This window comes from Sinohyriopsis cumingii, chromosome 16 (genome assembly GCF_028554795.1).
Source record: "Sinohyriopsis cumingii isolate HCF-2022 chromosome 16, ASM2855479v2, whole genome shotgun sequence".
Taxonomy (NCBI): Eukaryota; Metazoa; Mollusca; class Bivalvia; order Unionida; family Unionidae; genus Sinohyriopsis; species Sinohyriopsis cumingii.
Genome location: NC_142976.1, coordinates 57,105,675 through 57,124,649, shown reverse-complemented (window position 1 = coordinate 57,124,649; position 18,975 = coordinate 57,105,675). Strand labels below are relative to the sequence as shown.

Here is an 18,975-nt window from a genome sequence, read left to right as displayed (position 1 = left end):
TAAATGCCTAAACCCATGGCAGACTCTGCCAATTTAGGTCTTTGCTGTTCTTTTCATGTGTTGTTAATATTAAAACTAAAATAAAAATGTACACCAATACAAATGATAAATAAAATAAAAATGTATATGAGTACAAATAATAACTATAATAAAAATGTATATTAGTACAAATAATAACTAAAATAAAAATGTACATCAGTACAAATAATAACTAAAATAAAAATGTACATCAGTACAAATAATAACTAAAATAAAAATGTACATCAGTACAAATGATAACTACAATAAAAATGTACATCAGTACAAATAATAACTAAAATAAAAATGTACATCAGTACATCAGTATGAATACTCTTGGCATGAACCATGACCATTATGATAAAATATCTATATTCAGATCTATTTGTCTTTCCTCAAAGATGCAAAGCCATGATGGCACAATGGTTGTCATGTCAGAAGAGAAAGAGTGCATGTTTTATCACTGGATGAACCCAAGTTGGCTACTTATGTCTCTGGGCAAAGCACATTAATTAAATTGCCTTTTCGCAAAATAACCATCGTGTGTTGATGTGCTGTAAAACATTAAACTAATCCTCTAAGATCCTATTATGAACTGGTAGGGAAAGTTTTATTTAGTTTCCATTCATTTTGTTATGGATCAACATAGAATCGATACTGACAAATTGCTTCCAAGAATAAAAGCAGAAATTGTCATTTTGATATTGAGGCATCCCACACCATACATCCTTTCTTATAAGCTAAGTTATCGATACATCCATCTACAAACAATGTACACCCTGGTTTGCCATTGTATAATAGACCTGCAGATCAGGGTTAATGTTGTTTGTTCTACTGACTACTCCTAACAAACTGCATTGTCCCTTACTGCGAGTGTATTATGCTTTGGCAGATCTGGGTCTGTGCAGCTTCCAGTTGGGTCTGATTTGTAAACCAATAGATACAGTACATTTGTGTTGATCATAATAAAAATGCTACTGGATGATTAAATGGCTATGTAATTCTCCTGGATGACTAAATTCTAATGGATGATTAATGGCAATGGAATGCTACTTGATGATTAAATGGCTATCAAATTCTCCTGGATGACTAAAGGTCATTTTATTTTGCTTGATGATTAATGGCAGTGGAATGCTACTTGATGATTAAATGGCAATGGAATTCTGCTTGATGATTAATGGCCATGGAATGCTACTTGATGATTAAATGGCAATGGAATTCTGCTTGATGATTAATGGCCATGGAATGCTACTGGATGATTAAATGGAATTCTGCTTGATGATTAATGGCCATGGAATGCTACTGGATGATTAAATGGCCATGTAATTCTACTTGATGATTAAATGGCCATGTAATTCTAATTGACGATTAAATGGCCATGTAATTCTACTTGATGATTAAATGGCCATGTAATTCTACTTGATGATTAAAAGGCCATGTAATTCTACTTGATGATTAAATGGCCATGTAATTCTACTTGATGATTAAATGGCCATGTAATTCTGCTGGATGATTAAATGGCCATGTAATTCTGCTGGATGATTAATGTCCATGAAATGGTACTGGTTGACTAAATGGTTATGAAATTCTCCTGGATGACTAAACAGATATGTATTCTACTTGATGATTAAATGGCCATTTAATGCTACTGGATGATTCAATGTCTGTGTAATGTGGCCTTCAATGGAACACAAACAGCTCTAAATACAAGACAATGGCATCGGATAGGCTTAATACAAGACAGTGATGATGGATGGGCATAGTTCCAGAAAGTGGCGATGGATGGGCTTAACAGAAGACAGGTGATGGATGGGCTTAATACAAGACACAATGGATGGGCTTAATACAAGACAGATGATGGATGGGCTTAACAGAAGACAGATGATGGATCGGCTTAATACAAGACTGCTGATGGATGGGCTTAATACAAGACAGATATGATGGATGGGCTTAATACAAGACAGATATGATGGATGGGCTTAATACAAGACAGGTGATGGATGAGCTTAATACACGACAGAGAAGATGGATGGGCTTAATACAAGACGGATGATGGATGGGCTCAATACAAGATAGAGACATTGGATGGGCTTAATACAAGACAGAGACAATGGATGGGCTTAATACAAGACAGATGATGGATGGGCATTATACAAGAGAGAAACGATGGATGGGCCTAATACAAGACAGAGACGATGGATGGGCTTAATACAAGACAGAGACGATGGATGGGCTTAATACAAGACAGATGATGGATAGGATTAATACAGGACAGAAACGATGAATGAGCTTAATACAAGAGAGTGATGATGGATTGGCATAGTACAAGACAGACAATGGATGGGCTTAATATAAGACAGAGACAATGGGTGGGCTTAATACAAGACAGATGATGGATAGGCTTAATACAAGACAGATGATGGATAAGCTTAATACAAGACAGAGACGATGGATGGACTTAGCACAAGACAGACGATGGATAAGCTTAATACAAGACAGAGACAATGGATGGGTTAATATGAGACAGAGATGAAAGATGGGTTTAATACAAGACAGAAATGATGGATGGGCTTAATATAAGACAGAGACAATGGATGGGCTTAATACAAGACAGAGATGATGGATGGACTTAATACAAGACAGAGATGACGGATGAGCTTAATACAAGACAGACGATGGATGGACTTAGCACAAGACAGACGATGGATGGGCTTAATACAAGACAGAGACGATGGATGGGCTTAATACAAGACAGATGATGGATAGGATTAATACAGGACAGAAACGATGAATGAGCTTAATACAAGAGAGTGATGATGGATTGGCATAGTACAAGACAGACAATGGATGGGCTTAATATAAGACAGAGACAATGGGTGGGCTTAATACAAGACAGATGATGGATAGGCTTAATACAAGACAGATGATGGATAAGCTTAATACAAGACAGAGACGATGGATGGACTTAGCACAAGACAGACGATGGATAAGCTTAATACAAGACAGAGACAATGGATGGGTTAATATGAGACAGAGATGAAAGATGGGTTTAATACAAGACAGAAATGATGGATGGGCTTAATATAAGACAGAGACAATGGATGGGCTTAATACAAGACAGAGATGATGGATGGACTTAATACAAGACAGAGATGACGGATGAGCTTAATACAAGACAGACGATGGATGGACTTAGCACAAGACAGACGATGGATGGGCTTAATACAAGACAGAGACGATGGATGGGCTTAATACAAGACAGATGATGGATGGGCTTAATACAAGACGGTGGCGATGGATGGGCTCTTAAGATTCAAGCATGCCCCGATTACCTGGATTCTAAAATGCATGCAGTCTGACCTTACTGTCGCCTTGGTATCTTTTTGTTTTGAATTTTATCTGTCAATTTGTGTTAACTTTTGTTACAAAAGTTAACCTATAATACTGATTAAGTTCAAGGACTTTCAGGGCTTGTACCATGTTTGTTCTCTTGGCCTTGACTTTATAAATGTGTACCTTTTTTATCTGTCTGCCTTTGAAAAGGAAGTCTGCTCCACTGCTTCTAGCAAAAATAATACCGTTTAATTGTCAGGTTTGCTGACGTCTTTAGATTATTGATCAAGATTCAGCGTAGAATACAAAAAAGACCTTTATACAAAATCGTTTGCTCCTGTTTGAACAGTATCGTATGTCTGTTTGTTTCATAAATGCATGACCTTATTTGGGAGAGTTCATGTATTTGCATTTAGGAATTGCTATGATATGTTACCTCTTGTATATATATATTCCATATTGTGCAATATGGGATTCTCATAATGTTGGAAGTTGTGCGAATGAATTCTCAATCATTGAGCTGAACTAAAAACATATTGTTGGAGAATATGTAAACTTCACATTTCGATAGAGCAACTAATAAATTGTATGTGTAGTTAATTAGAAATGTCACATGATTTTGATATTGATGTTGCACTTTTATAAATATACTGCAGCTGAATTTTTCTATTTCTCCTGTACCCATGGGCAGATTGTGGTCAGTTTGTCATTTTAAATTAAATGTTCTTCATTTCCACATGTATGTAAAATATAAATACAAAATATTGAGTCAAATGTAAGTATTTAGAGCTGACTTGGCTTCAAATGCAATTTTATGTTGGCTAAATAGGACTTATTTTTAAGGCTAGCCAAATTTTATATTAGGGATTTTCTCACATATCTGAAGGACATATAATTTAGCATGTGGTTTATTTTGTGAAACTAAATCCATTTGGCTGGTAAAATGCTGGGACTTAGAAGAAAAAAATGGTTTTAAACTGCTTTTATCAAATTACGACAATGGATGAAAAAATGTAATAATTCATGCCACAGTACAAAAGATCTTTTTCCTTGAGACTGATTTACACAATTTCAGGTAAATGGGAGAAAATTCTTTGTCTCAGTTTGGATCACCCAGCTTGTCTTGCATAAAGGAAAGGGTCTAATTAATACAATTTTTCAGACTACGAGCATATTATGCTCTTAAATAGTCCTACAATTTTAGTGCCTAGTGATATCTAAACCTTAATGTTCATGGGTGGTCTTTTAATATATTCCTGCATTTTGCAAAGGATGCATAGTTTTAAAATTTCTTGCAGAACGATCAGAAAAATCAGATACAAATTCTATCAAGAAATTGCCAGGTGTGTCATGTAAGGCATTTTTCTCTTTGAAAGATCAATTTTCTGAATTGTAGTATTTAATCTAATCAGCGTTTATGTCATCATATTTGATTGTAATTATTGGCACTAGTAAATACTTTAGACTTGGGACCCTTGGATATAAATTGTCCCATTAATTGTAACATTTTAGAGTTGATACTTGTCTCCAATTTCCATCTAGCCCCACCAGGTGACGGCCTGATCTTGCTCTCACAAAGACTCCGTTGTCACTCATTTCTTCAATTTCGATTGAAATCTTTGTTCACCTGAAGCTCTCAACCCTGGAGTGAGATGTTTCCATTAAAAAGTGTCATATTAAAAGAACCAGATACAATAAATATACTCCTCTCTGACTCATCAACTGTGAGTCAAGTGAAGAATTGTTAAGTAATATGTCTCCTTAATGTCTACTTTCATTTTAGGTGTAATTATCATTGTGTTGATCAACAGATTCCACAGAGGTAATCAACTTGACAAAGTTTATTATATAGCCCTTTTAAAGTTTCTATATCCTATAGTGTTGCTAAATTGTTGATCATAGGGTAATGATAGAGGCTGTACCTTTCCTCTGGTCATTTGACCTACTTGACTTCCCCAGTACAGGTATGACTGGCCATGAAGGAATGTGGGCCTTATCAGTAACCACTATATTTTTTTGTATCCAGTTTTGCTTAGTGATTAGAATGGAATCATACCTAGTTCTATTTAACAGACTTCTTAATTATCTGCTGATAGAGCCATATTATTTAGATAACTTGCTAAATTTTGGATGAAAAAAAATGGATTGAGTTATTTTTCTGAAATTATCACTTTTTCTGATCATGAACTTCTCCAATTCATAATTAAGTCTCCAAAATTTGCATCATTTTTATTTCAGTGCAACCTTCTTTAATGGCACAGACTCAACTCTTATATGGAATATATTAAACAAATGACTAATAATGAGAAATACAACAAGAAAAATAATAAAAATTTTCATGAAACAAATGTCATGAGCATAAAAGCATTGAAAATTAAGTGAGACATCTATGTTGTGAAAATTGAGTTAATTGCAATATAGGAACACAATATACATGTTGCATTATAGGTACTTACTATACATATTGTATTATAGGTACATATTATACATATTGTCCAATAACTAATGGCAAAAATATGTCATGTCATGAATGTGCTAAAAATTACCTTCATGAAAATTCAGTAATAAAAAATATTGTGATTCACAATAATAATAATAATAATAATAATAGTAGTAGTAGTAGTAGTAGTAGTAATAATAATAATAATAGTAATAATAATAATAATAATAATAATAGTAGTTGTAATAATAATAATGATAATAATAGTAGTATTAGTAGTAATAATAAATAATAATAGTAATAATAATAATAGTAGTAGTAGTAGTAGTAGTAATAATAATAATAATAATATTGTGATGATGAAAATAAGTACACCTTTCCATTATGTCCATACTGTAATACCAGATTAAACAGATTTCTCTGGAGTTTAAAACTATTTTAGTCAATAAAATAAATAAATCAATAAAACTAACACAAGATGCAGTATATCGAACACAATGTATATAAATCACTTCTTTTTCACACCCAAGATAGTTAAAATCTCCAAGAACAACAGTATCATCATAGCTGTCTACTTGTGGTATATGAACCATGTCCAGTGTCAGCATTAATAAAAACTTGGTCAGCACTTTGACCACTTGCACTGACAATTAATATTCGAACTTTTTTATCTTCAGAATATGTTTATATCACCAATTTATATGACAGCTAACTGCAGAGTGAAATATTTACCTTAGGACTTCCTGCATGAAACTTAAATTTGACTGGACTTTAAAACATAATATAAATTAACCAGAAATGTGTGGATTAATGTGGTTTCTAAAGATTGCACAAGCAGATATTTGATGTGTCTTGGTTTGCTGAATGATCATAAGGAACTTGTTTCTTTATCTTGGGACATGTTGGACACGGTGATTATTTCATTCATTTGATAAATGTGAGAAGTCCCTGAAAAAGATTGGACCACAGATATGTGAAAAATGTACTCGCTGTCATTACAGTACTGCACACACAAAGAATTTTCCATCTCATTCAGACACTAATTTATAGTTTTGTAGACTGATCAAAACTGATTTACAGAGTGTTCAGTCTCATACATACTATAGATCATTTTCTAGCCATTTTGACTTGGTGCTGCTTGTTGCAGGAGATAAATATTTAGCAAATGCTACCAGTTTTGGCAATCAAAATGGTCAAAAAAGGGTCCACACTGTAGATCAGTGGTTCTCAGCTTACATACCATAGTAGGTCACACCTGCAGCTGTTCATGGGTTATGTGGGCAGCACACACATAAATCACTTGCTGAGTATCCATTTAGAAAATATTTTATATCTGTTAGCTGACACTAATCATATTAAATGCAACTGCAATACAAATCAATATACAACACAATAAATGGTTCTTAATTTAATTCACATAACATACAACTGTACTTCTCTCTCACAGGTGGAAGTCAATTCACTTTACCAGAGATAAGAAAGACACCTATTGATTTTGGGGTACAAATATCAAAGGTCAAAGTCATAGAACTCTAAGAAGGAAAATGGTGTATATATGATATCTCAAATTCTTTATCACCTACTTTGACCAAACTTTGTGGATAGGTTGCTGTTGATGCAAGAAAGACACCTGTTCATTTTAGATCAAAAAGTCAAGGTCATAGGGATACAAAAAAGGAAGAACAGTTTCAGCAAACTTCAGTTCAATACCATATGCTTTGACGAAACTTTGTAGATGCTCAGGGTCAAGGATGCAGCAACTGAAGAAGAATCACTTTTATGCCATAACATACCAAATTTCTTTGGTAACCAGCATTTTTTTGCAGTCTTTTTGACTGGCTGCAAAGAAGAAACCCACTGATTGTAGGGTCAAGGTCACAGTGATTCAGAGAAGAAAATTTTTCATGTAAAATTCTTAATTCTGAGGAATTGACTATATTTTCAGAATTGCTGGCAATTGATGTAATAATGAAACCTATCTATTTCATAACACATGGCATACCAAATCACTAAAAGTCAGTCAGTTGGACCTAGAAGTCACACTTTAAGTTTTGTGTTTTAGTCTGTTTCTTGAACATTATTGACCAAAAATCAAAGGAAACTGATATGTCAAAGTGAATGCAACAATATTCCAACAAAAATTAGTCATTTACCTTTTATTTCATGCTTCAATCATTTTCAAGTCAACTATTGGTCAGAGTCATGCACCTTTGTGCAAACATGAACTTGAGATAGTTTGACACCAGTCTTCCAAAATGTAGGTCATTGCTGCCTATTGTTGAACCCACCTTGTTTGAAGCCCACCATGGTTTGAAGCCCACCTTGTTTGAAGCTCATCATAGTGATCACTTTGGCATCTCTGTATCTATCTGTCCATCCATCTATCCATCCTAGATTAACTGAGGATCTGGAATGTAACTCCAGGGCCTGCTCAGCATGCAGGTCATGGCCAGATTTGTGTTTGTAACAAATACTGGTGTAGCTGGTAGGCCTGCAGATATCAGTGTTGTGACCATTGGGCTGCCATTTACATAAACACAATAATTTGTTACTGATTTTTCTGAGATATTTGAGAACATGACCAGCACCCATGAGTTTTATGAGATAATTATGAACAGGCAAATATCCAGGACTGTGGGAAACATTCAGAATACTTGGGAATACAATATACAGGAGTAGATTGCTGAAATTGGGAATTCTGCCATATTTACTGGCAAAGTGTCATTGGTCCACTTTGTTCCACATCAATGGAATAAATTGAATCAGTGACCCATGTGTTGTGAAGATGCAATACTGTGTAATTTTAAAATACAGTGCCCATTATTGGCCTTGGAAGTCTTATAAAAAAATCATTGTTTGTTTTTGCAGTTCCAGAACCTTTGTGATTAATTGTCATGGATATGATTGCGATCTTTGACACATGTTACAGGCTTGTATTTTTAAAAAAAATTACAATTTAAAAAACAAAACTCACAAAACAGCTTTAAAATATACATTGCCACGTACAATAAAATCTCACTTCATTCATAGCTTTTATTGCTATTATGTTATCAAAAAAATTATCTACCATGGTGATGGAAATAGGACCCCCCCCCACCAATGAACCCTATCAGTGGCATCATCTGTGAATTTTAGTTGTGGTGATAATTTGTTGTTTTAAAATTGGTATTATATTTTTGTTTTTGTCAAACCAGGAAAGTTGAAAACCACAAAAAATGATGTCCAGTATATTGCTAAAACCAGATGCATTTAAAATTCATGCTTTGAAGGGATTTACAACATAACTGCATAATTCATTTTTTCAGTTTATTTTTAATTTCACTGTATGGTTCAATTTCTGAAACTAGTTTTCTTAATTTTGCAGACCAGACATCGTCGGAGTTCGAATCCCAGTCCCCAGGAGAGCAGTAGCAGTGAATAACCCGAGGCAACTATTTCCGTGGAAACCACATATGTACATATTATAAAAAAATTGAAAAAGCTTCCATCAGAAAATTAATATATCCTATTTTTAATATAGAATTTTGTGTAAATAAGTAACTTGTTATGTATCTAATACATGACATCTATTTTGAGATTTATTTATGTACTAGAATATGTTGTCTGTGAAATCATATAGCTATCCGATGGTGGAGTACTTGGGAGTTAATTTGAACTGCAAGCAAATTGAATTCCATGGGCTACCAATTGGGATTCAATATTTGTTTATAATTTGCCCAGTGAAGAGAGCCTGATAGGAAATGAAAGTAAAAATAATGGTGTAGGTGTCAGTTTAAGATGTACTCATTTTCTTTTTTCACCCTTGATTGATTAAAACTTGAAAGCAGTCTATTTAATAATTTTGTAGGGGTCTTCAGGGGTCCAGAAGGTTACAGTAATATGTAAATGGATCATGATACATTTGTTAACATTTCAAAATCATACAGATTTTCTAATTTTATAAACTTACTCCTGACATTTGTTTCCAGTTTATGTCAATATTTTGCAAATTTCATCTTCTGAGCAACTTATATTAAGACATACAGTGTATAAGAAAAATCCCTGAAATTTGCACAGATTTATGAAGCATTTTTATATCTTCAAAATATAAACCTAATTTCACTTAAATCTGCCTTGAAAAACCTCCTGCATGAGAGACCACCTGTCTTGAGAAACCATATTCTCACTACATGGATTAACTGACTACATGGTGTTAAATACCTGTCATGAGAGATCCTCATTGCATGGGTTAATTGATTATATAGTGCTTATTGCCTGTCAATAAAGTCCACCTTTCTTGAGAGACCAGACTGTCATTGCAGTGAATTCATGGATAATATAGTGTTAATTACATGTCATGAAAAACCTATCTTTAGAAATGATGAGATTTTGGCAGAAGCAATGATTTTTCAAGTCTTGCTAAATTTAGAAAGTTAATAAATGGACTAGGTGTGGAAAGGGATGTTGGGAGGTAATAATCAAAACTTAAATACAAAGTGAGATTTCTGAGTAGAGGATACTGTAAACTGATTCCATGAAGAGTAAGATTTCTTATTAGAGATACTGTAAATTGATTCCATGCTGAGTGAGATTTCTTATTAGATAATACTGTAAATTGATTCCATGAAGAGTGAGAATTCTTATTAGACGATGCGTTAAATTGATTCCATGCAGAGTGAGATCTCTTATTAGGGGATACTGTAAACTGATTTCCCCCAGTGAGATTTCTTATTAGAGGATACATTATTAAATAAATCTAGTAAGGGGCTGGGAGTATGAAAGTGGCCATTTATGTGGGGGGAAAAAACACTTTTTAGACTCATATTTATAAGGATGATGCCTAATATTCACAAATGATGTGCAAAATACAGTGAAAAATTAATACAAGTCTTCAGCTCTGTCCTAAAAAATAACATTTTTTTTCACAATGATGAAATAATTGTGGTACTTGATTCATAATCTTTAAAGCAACTTATTTGGATTCACATATATGCACATAAGCGATGACACATTCTCATAAATGCCTAGTCTATGATGAAATGGAGATTTGACATGATGAGGTGTTGTTTGTTGTTATATTGTGCCTGAGGTGTTGTTTGGTATTATATTGTGCTTGAGCTAATGGAGATGGCACTATTCTTCCACTGACAACACTGTAGGACTGTTCCCAAAGGGGAAGGCAATGATTTCTTTAGTATAATATTGTCACATATTAATAGTGCTTGCAGGAACAGGTGTAAATCCAGCAGATATTTTTTTACAGCATCTTGTAGACAAGGGGAAATGCATACTGTTAAAAAAACACATCCCAGCAGTCAACCCATCTGATGTCAAGAATTTATGATGTGATTTTCTAAATGTAGTTTATACATTATTCTGCCAGTCTGTAATGTTTTGGCATGAATTAAATAGTTAAGTAAAAATTGGGTTGCAATGAAATTTAAATCTGTATACATATGACATACACTGTCTTATAATTTAACATGTGTTTGTATATTGTGCTCATATTGTTAGGAGAGTCTTGGAAGTGTACCGTTTGATAGGCTAGTCTGCCTTGTACTGCACAACATTAGAAGCAGTGTCAGAAAATAATTGGGTATTTTATGAAAGGGTTAAATAACGATTTCCAGGTTTAAAATAAGTCGAGATCAGATAATATTTTTAAAACTAAAATTCATAACCATACAAGTTAATAAGGCTATGTTATACTAAGGTTGCCTTAAAGTGAGAGATCATTGTATATGGGATCCATGTCCATGCTTGTGTTATAGCAGTGACTGTGTTATACTGAGGTGCTTTAATGTGAGAGACCATCATGTATGGGATCCTTGTCCATACCAGCGCTCTAACAATGACTGTTATACTGAGGCTGCCTTAAAGGGAGTGACCAATTTACATGTATATGGGATCCATGTATATACCAGTGTAATGACAATGAGTTATACTGAGGTGCTTTAAAGTGAGGGACCATTGTGTATGGGATTCATGTCCATACCAGTGTTATAACAATGGCTGTCTGATACTAAGGTGCTTTGAAGTGAGGGACAATCGTATATGAGATCCATGTCCATACCAGTGTTATAACAATGACCATTGTACTAAGGTGCTTTAAAGTGAGGGACCATCATATATTTGATTCATGTCCATACTAGTGTTATAACAATAGCTGTGAGTAGGAGGTTATGGGTTTGAGCCCTGGCCAAGTCATACCAAAGACTTACAAAAATGGTACTAACAGCTGCCTCGCTTAATGCTCAGCATTAAGAGGTCAGTGTTAGGACTGGTCAGTCTGGTGTCAGGATAATGTGACTGGGTGGGGCATCATGCTACATGTCTGCAGCGTGATGTCCCAGTGCTAGACATCACTATAAACTGCCACACTGCAGACATCGTAGTGATATGACTGAAAAATTGTTAAAACTACGTTAAAAATCCTAATCACACACACACACACACACACACACAATAGCTGTGTTATTCTGAGGTACTTTAAAGTGAGGGACCACTGTAACTACAGATATCCTTGGGTGTCCTAAGTTTGTCATTAAGATGACATTCATATGCAAAATATTTAGAATAAGCAATGACTATACCCACCTTAAAAATATTTACTTATTAATTTACAATATTATACGAGTCTCCAACTTCTGTTTTTTGCTGGTAAATTATGCTGCAAATCAGCAGACACTAGAAAACAGTATGTAGCCAGCACCTGTTTGAAATTTCATGGAAAAACTTCTGAGTCATTTAGTCTGACAGTGAGTAAACACCAAACAATATTTCAAGTCACTTTTTGAGACCATTAAGAACATCCTTGTCTCTTTCTGATTCAAGTCAAATAACTTGAGCTCTTTGAAAGTGACTCAGAGGTAATTGTAGTGATACTTCCCAAATTGGTATGTTTTTGGCGAACAAACATCTCCTTAGATGTACAAAGAGCATTTTATTCCAAAGTGATAGGTGTTGAAAGTAGAACTGGATGACGTTTGAACAATTAATGATATACCTGCACTTATAATGTTTAATATTATTCCTGCAACTTTGTAATGAAACAAATTTAAGAAATTATTCAGTTTCAATAGCTTTAAAAGATTGCCTATGTTGCCATTAGTGATGATGCATCAGTTGGTATTCACAAAGTTTTTTTAAAAATTACAGGATTGAGGGCAATTCAAAATGACAATTATTTACGTCTGAGATTTTTTCTTGCATGCGATTGAAGACTGAGCATTTTCGGATTGTTTTTGGGACATGTACATAATAAAAGTCTTCAATGAAAAATAAAATTAAGTTTTGATCACTCACACATCCATGTGTGTGTTTCAGGGTTATACATTCATTTGTACTTTTTAGAAACATAAATAAATTTCATTCTATGAAAAAAATGTTTATTATTATAAATACAATAATGGGGAAGGAACCTCTACCAGATGGTTAAAACCAGTACATGAATTCAGTGTTTCAGGATTTTGGTGCTCATTTATTCTCAGAATCTCCCTTGTCCATATTTCAAAATAATTTTCTGTCTGTACGGGAGTATGTATCCCAAAAATGACTGTAGTCAGTAGTTTGAAATTTCTGTTGCATTATCTATAGTTGTAAGGGAAGAATGTACTGAGGTGCAGATGTACAGAACCTTATTTCAGCACTGTGCACCATATGACTGTTTGCGAACTAAACATGCATTATTTTTGTATTAGTGAAATTGTGCAATTATTTGTATTAAAGAATTTTCTTTTCTTGTTTAAAGCACATCTTGCCAAAATTTTTGGGGGAATCCGAGTTTGACAGCTGCAGAATGGCTTGAAATCAAGTGGCACAATTTTGTGCGAGAATCACGCGAGAGTCATCAAAATGGCCATGTCCATGAACTTAGGACACCCACAAACTTAGGACCCTCGCCGACTGTTATGCTGGAGGAGGAAATCTACATGATGTAATAGGGAATTTGAAATACATTTCGTGTGTTGTTTGTTTCTTGTGCTTTGTATTGATGATTACAGTTTGTCCATTTGTTTTTGGTGAAGATTGTAACTGACAAAAGATGTCACTTTTCTGTTGTGGTGATTATGGTTGGGATTTTATGATATAATCAGTCATTGTATTTTGTTCCCCCACCCCCAAGGAAGCCTCATCTGATGTGGCACATGATGTGGTCTTTAATGCAAAAGCATTCGTTTTTAAATAAAATTCAAGTACTTCTTGCTAAATTATCGGCATAAATGGGTCAAATTATTGAAAGAAACCCCTCAGTAAAATCTTAGCTTTATTTGAGCACATAATATGATCAGAAAATCAAGCACTTAATATGGTCAGAAAGTCCAAATAAGATTTTTACTTGAGCACATAATATGGTCAGAAAGTCCAAATAAGATCTTTACTTAAGCACATAATATGGTCAGAAAGACCAAATAAGATCTCTATTTAATCACATAATATGGTCAGAAAGACCAAATAAGATTTTTACTTGAGCACATAATTTGGTCAGAAAGTCCAAATAAGATTTTTACATAAGCACATAATATGGTCAGAAAGTCCAAATAAGATCTTTACTTGAGCACATAATATGGTCAGAAAGTCCAAATAAGATCTTTACTTGAGCACATAATATGGTCAGAAAATCAAGCACTTAATATGGTCAGAAAGTCCAAATAAGATTTTTACTTAAGCACATAATATGGTCAGAAAGTCCAAATAAGATCTTTACTTGAGCACATAATATGGTCAGAAAGTCCAAATAAGATCTTTACTTGAGCACATAATATGGTCAGAAAGTCCAAATAAGATCTTTACTTGAGCACATAATATGGTCAGAAAGCCCAAATAAGATCTTTACTTGAGCACATAATATGGTCAGAAAGTCCAAATAAGATCTTTACTTGAGCACATAATATGGTCAGAAAGTCCAAATAAAATCTTTACTTGAGCACATATTATGGTCAAAAAGCCCAAATAAGATCTTTACTTGAGCACATAATATGGTCAGAAAGTCCAAATAAGATCTTTACTTGAGCACATAATATGGTCAGAAAGTCCAAATAAGATCTTTACTTGAGCACATAATATGGTCAGAAAGTCAAAATAAAATCTTTACTTGAGCACATATTATGGTCAGAAAGCCCAAATAAGATCTTTACTTGAGCACATAATATGGTCAGAAAGTCCAAAAAAGGTCCTAAATTCCATGATTTCATGAAGGATAATGATGATTTTCACCTGTGCTGAATGACAAATGACCTCCAAATAAGATGAAAAAATCTGCCCTGTAAAGAAAAATCATGGCTACAAATAATGTTTGAGACCCTGCTGTGTCACTATAATGGTAGGCACTAACACAGAATTTATAATATTTGTAATGGATTGCTCAAAAATAGTGTTATTAATAAAATAATTTTTGATCATCTTTAGTTAATTTTTCCAGAAGAAACTTTTGGTTGCATGTTAATTGATTAAAGCACCACCATTATTCATTAGTTTTGACAGTAATTACCTCCACAGTCAAAACTTTTGCCTTGTGTTTCTACCCACTACTAATTAAAGCTTGGTTCCAAGACAAATTTTGTCCCATGGCATTTCTGAAATACTGTGATATATACCATGGTACACCACAATTATGTTAGGGTCAACACTTAGATGTTCTGTGACAGTGGCTTGACACTGCTTTTAAGAAATAATCTGTGTCAATAGCTGGAAAATTATCTTACTTTGATTTATAGCAAAATAACACCATATCATGTCCAATATATTTGGAAAAAAATGATCATCTTGAGATAAAAGGAAAGAAATGATCTTGGCTCAAAAGAAAAAAGATTTCAATGGGTAGTACCTTATTGCAGATTAATTTGCTATGTGTATGTTAATAGGGCAGGTTATGAATCAGGTGGATGCAATGCCATGTGTAATGAATGATCTTGTCTAAAAATATCCCTAAGTTGGCAGTGTCTTAAACCCGACGGACAAACTTTGTAACATGATTGCACATCTGCTACTTACATCTGTGAATGATCCGTCATTAGACGGAAAGGTGTAGTTCTTGATTACTCCTGTATGTACTGATGAGATACTTGCACTATCCATTCTGTTACTTTCATAACTTGCATTAATCTTCAGGCTTCCTCTAACAGAATTTTGTTACCAGAAGTAGTCTCAGTGTTTTGTCAGTTGCCATGAAACTTTGTACTAGTTAGGGCCATCCTCTGAATGTTGACAAATCACTGCATTCACAGACCAGAAGAGCTTTCAGGTTGACCTGTTGTCTTTCATCTGTTGCATGTACTTCCATTAGCACAATTTTGTTATCAATTCTTCTCCAAAACAATTTGGAAGATTGCCAGGAAACTTTGCACAACCCATGAATTTCAAGGTTTAGTTGTTTCTGAATGAAAATGGTGCCACTCAGACATCCAACATGCCCACCGTAGTGACCATTTTGAAAATCTTGTGCTACTCCTACTGAATGAATGGTCATACAGACATCGGGTCTTCACAAAAGACTTGTATGATGTCTAGTTGATCTTAGCTGACATACTGACATCCAATATGGTCACCTTGGTAGCCATCTTGAAAATTTTTTGTTACTGTTACTCCTCCATAAATGGAAAGTCACCATGTCAACATGGTGTTTTCACCAGCAGACTTAATATGGTGTCTGGTTGATCCTACATGAAAATGATGCCAATCTAACAGTCAGTTCAGCCACCATGAGGGTCATCTTGAAAATCGTTTTATCTCTTCTTCCGAATGGATGGTCATATCAGCTTGAGGTTTTCATGAAATGACTTTTTACATCAACTTTGTCTTCATATCCAATGTGGTAGCTACAATGTAAATCTTGTAAAAAGAATCTTGCTGCAGCTACTGCTTCTGAATGGATGGTCATTATCAACAAGGGTTTTCACCAAATGGATGGTCATTATCAGCAAGGGTTTTCACCAAATGGATGGTCATTATCAACAAGGGTTTTCACCAAATGGATGGTCGTACCAACAAGGGTTTTCACCAAATGGATGGTCATACCAACAAGGGTTTTCACCAAATGGATGGTCATTATCAACAAGGGTTTTCACCAAATGGATGGTCATACCAACAAGGGTTTTCACCAAATGGATGGTCATACCAACAAGGGTTTTCACCAAATGGATGGTCATACCAACAAGGGTTTTCACCAAAAGACTTCTTATGATGTCTAGTTGGTTCTCAATAATAATGGTGCCAAGTTTCAATCCAATATAGCCACTTCATCAGCCATCTTGAAAATCTTTTACTTTTATAAGAATATCTGAGATGGTTTGAACACTGTGGTTAAAAGAAGAAATTATCATATTTTAGTTTCCTGGAAATTCACTTCGACCAGTAAAGTGTCTGTCCCTTCAAGGAATTCTTGCTATTAAAGTTATTGCTTTTTCTGTCTTACAGCAGAATACAGTGCAAGACAAAATCTTGTGAACACAACTTGTCTCACATTTTTGTATAAATCACCGTGAGACATGGAACATGTTACAGTTGTACACATTAAAAATCTTGATGCTCTTGTCATTGTATATGAGTTCTTATCCTTTCTGACTTGGAGCTGCATGCAGTATATAGATATAATTATGATAGATATAATTCTGTGAATGCATCTACTCTTGCATTTTTTAGTGGATTGCTGTCAGGCCTAGTACATATTATGGTATATGCAGGTTGAACAGTCATTAAAATCACAACATTCAGAAGAGTTACACGTTTTTTTATTATAGATTCATATCCAACATTGGGTAGGGGTGGGATGCAGACAAGGTAAGGCTGTATTTACACAAGTAAACTTTTCACCATTCCTTTAGTTTTTACTTGGAGCTGATGTGGTGCTGTATTTTCATAAGTAAATTGGTCATGATTCCTTTGTTTTTACTTGAAGCTGATGTAGTGCTGTATTTTCATAAGTAAATTGGTCATGATTTCTTTAGTTTTTACTTGGAGCTGATGTGGTGCTGTATTTTCATAAGTAAATTGGTCATGATTTCTTTAGTTTTTACTTGAAGCTAATGTGGTGCTTGATAGGATATTGTGAATACTACTATACACCATGAAGCTTTGTACATGTGATGATGTCATGGTTACCATCTTAAGATGTGCATATCAGTGAATCCATTTTGACAATCACATTGCCCCTGTAACTTTTGTTAGAGTTATTGCCATTTTTGCCTTGTAGCTTACTGCAGTGTAAGACATAATTTTGTGAATGCGGCTACTCTTGCATTTTTAGTGGATTGCTGTCAAGCTTGCTACATACTATGGTTATCATTAGAAGATGTATATGTTGACCTTTGAGTGACTATATACTTATCTACAGCATGGGGGTACAGGATGGATGAGGGACAGGCAGGGGTATATTTTTTACATGAGGAAATTGCACAAAATTCATCTAGTTGAGCAAATTGCAAACCACTACACTAGTTTCTCCTATAATCTCTCTCTCTCTCTCTCTCTTGTTTGGCTGGTTTGTCTGTCAGTTTTACCATCATATATCAAGAGAGACACAGACACACATACAACACAGAAAGATAGATCCAGATCAATGGAGGTAAAACTGACAGTCTAGCTAACCAGCACAGATAGAGAAATGCAGTCATTATAAAATAGTCTGTTTAGGAAGCTTGTTATATTATTTAAAAAAGCCAAAACAAATCAACAGATAGATTACAGATTAAGTGATTAGTAATATGGCCCTTGTCACACAAAGCTTTTGCAATTTTGTATAAATGGTATCATTTAGCACTGTAGAAAAATCACATATACCATTATGAGAAATTGATGTAGGTTCAAGTTCAAGGCTTTCATGCAGTTCTTTTTTCATCATTGTTGCAGAGATATGCTCTTTTGTTGCTTTAGTTATGGCAATAAAGAGAACATAAAAACAGGGAGATTTAATCAAAATTGTGTAACATGTTTTCTTTAGTAAAACATCTGTTAAATGGAGAATAGCTATTTTATCTTCTTATTTTTCTAAATAACTAAAAATTGGCCACTTTGGTTTAAAGAATACAGAACCAGTAGTCTCCTGTTGAAACCATAATTACATGTATATGCGTATTCATACACCATGGGTGAATCACAATTTGGTGACTCCATAGTATTAGTACATCCAGTTGTTTTATATATATATATATATATATATATATATATATATATATATATATATATATATATATATATATATATATATG

At 34.1% G+C, this 18,975-nt stretch overlaps 1 protein-coding gene across 1 annotated transcript in view; it reads left to right on the top strand.

Moving 5' to 3' along the window:
* The window catches only part of LOC149780476 (protein big brother-like), a 126,945-nt gene extending 108,513 nt beyond the window's left edge, over positions 1-18,432 (top strand). The window contains exons 7-8 of the mRNA XM_089937437.1: positions 9,156-9,245; positions 13,521-18,432. Coding sequence (XP_089793563.1) covers positions 9,156-9,245; positions 13,521-13,710 — 280 coding nt within the window. The 3' untranslated portion in view covers positions 13,711-18,432. The remainder of the gene's footprint in view (positions 1-9,155; positions 9,246-13,520) is intronic.
* The last annotated feature ends 543 nt before the right edge of the window (positions 18,433-18,975 follow it).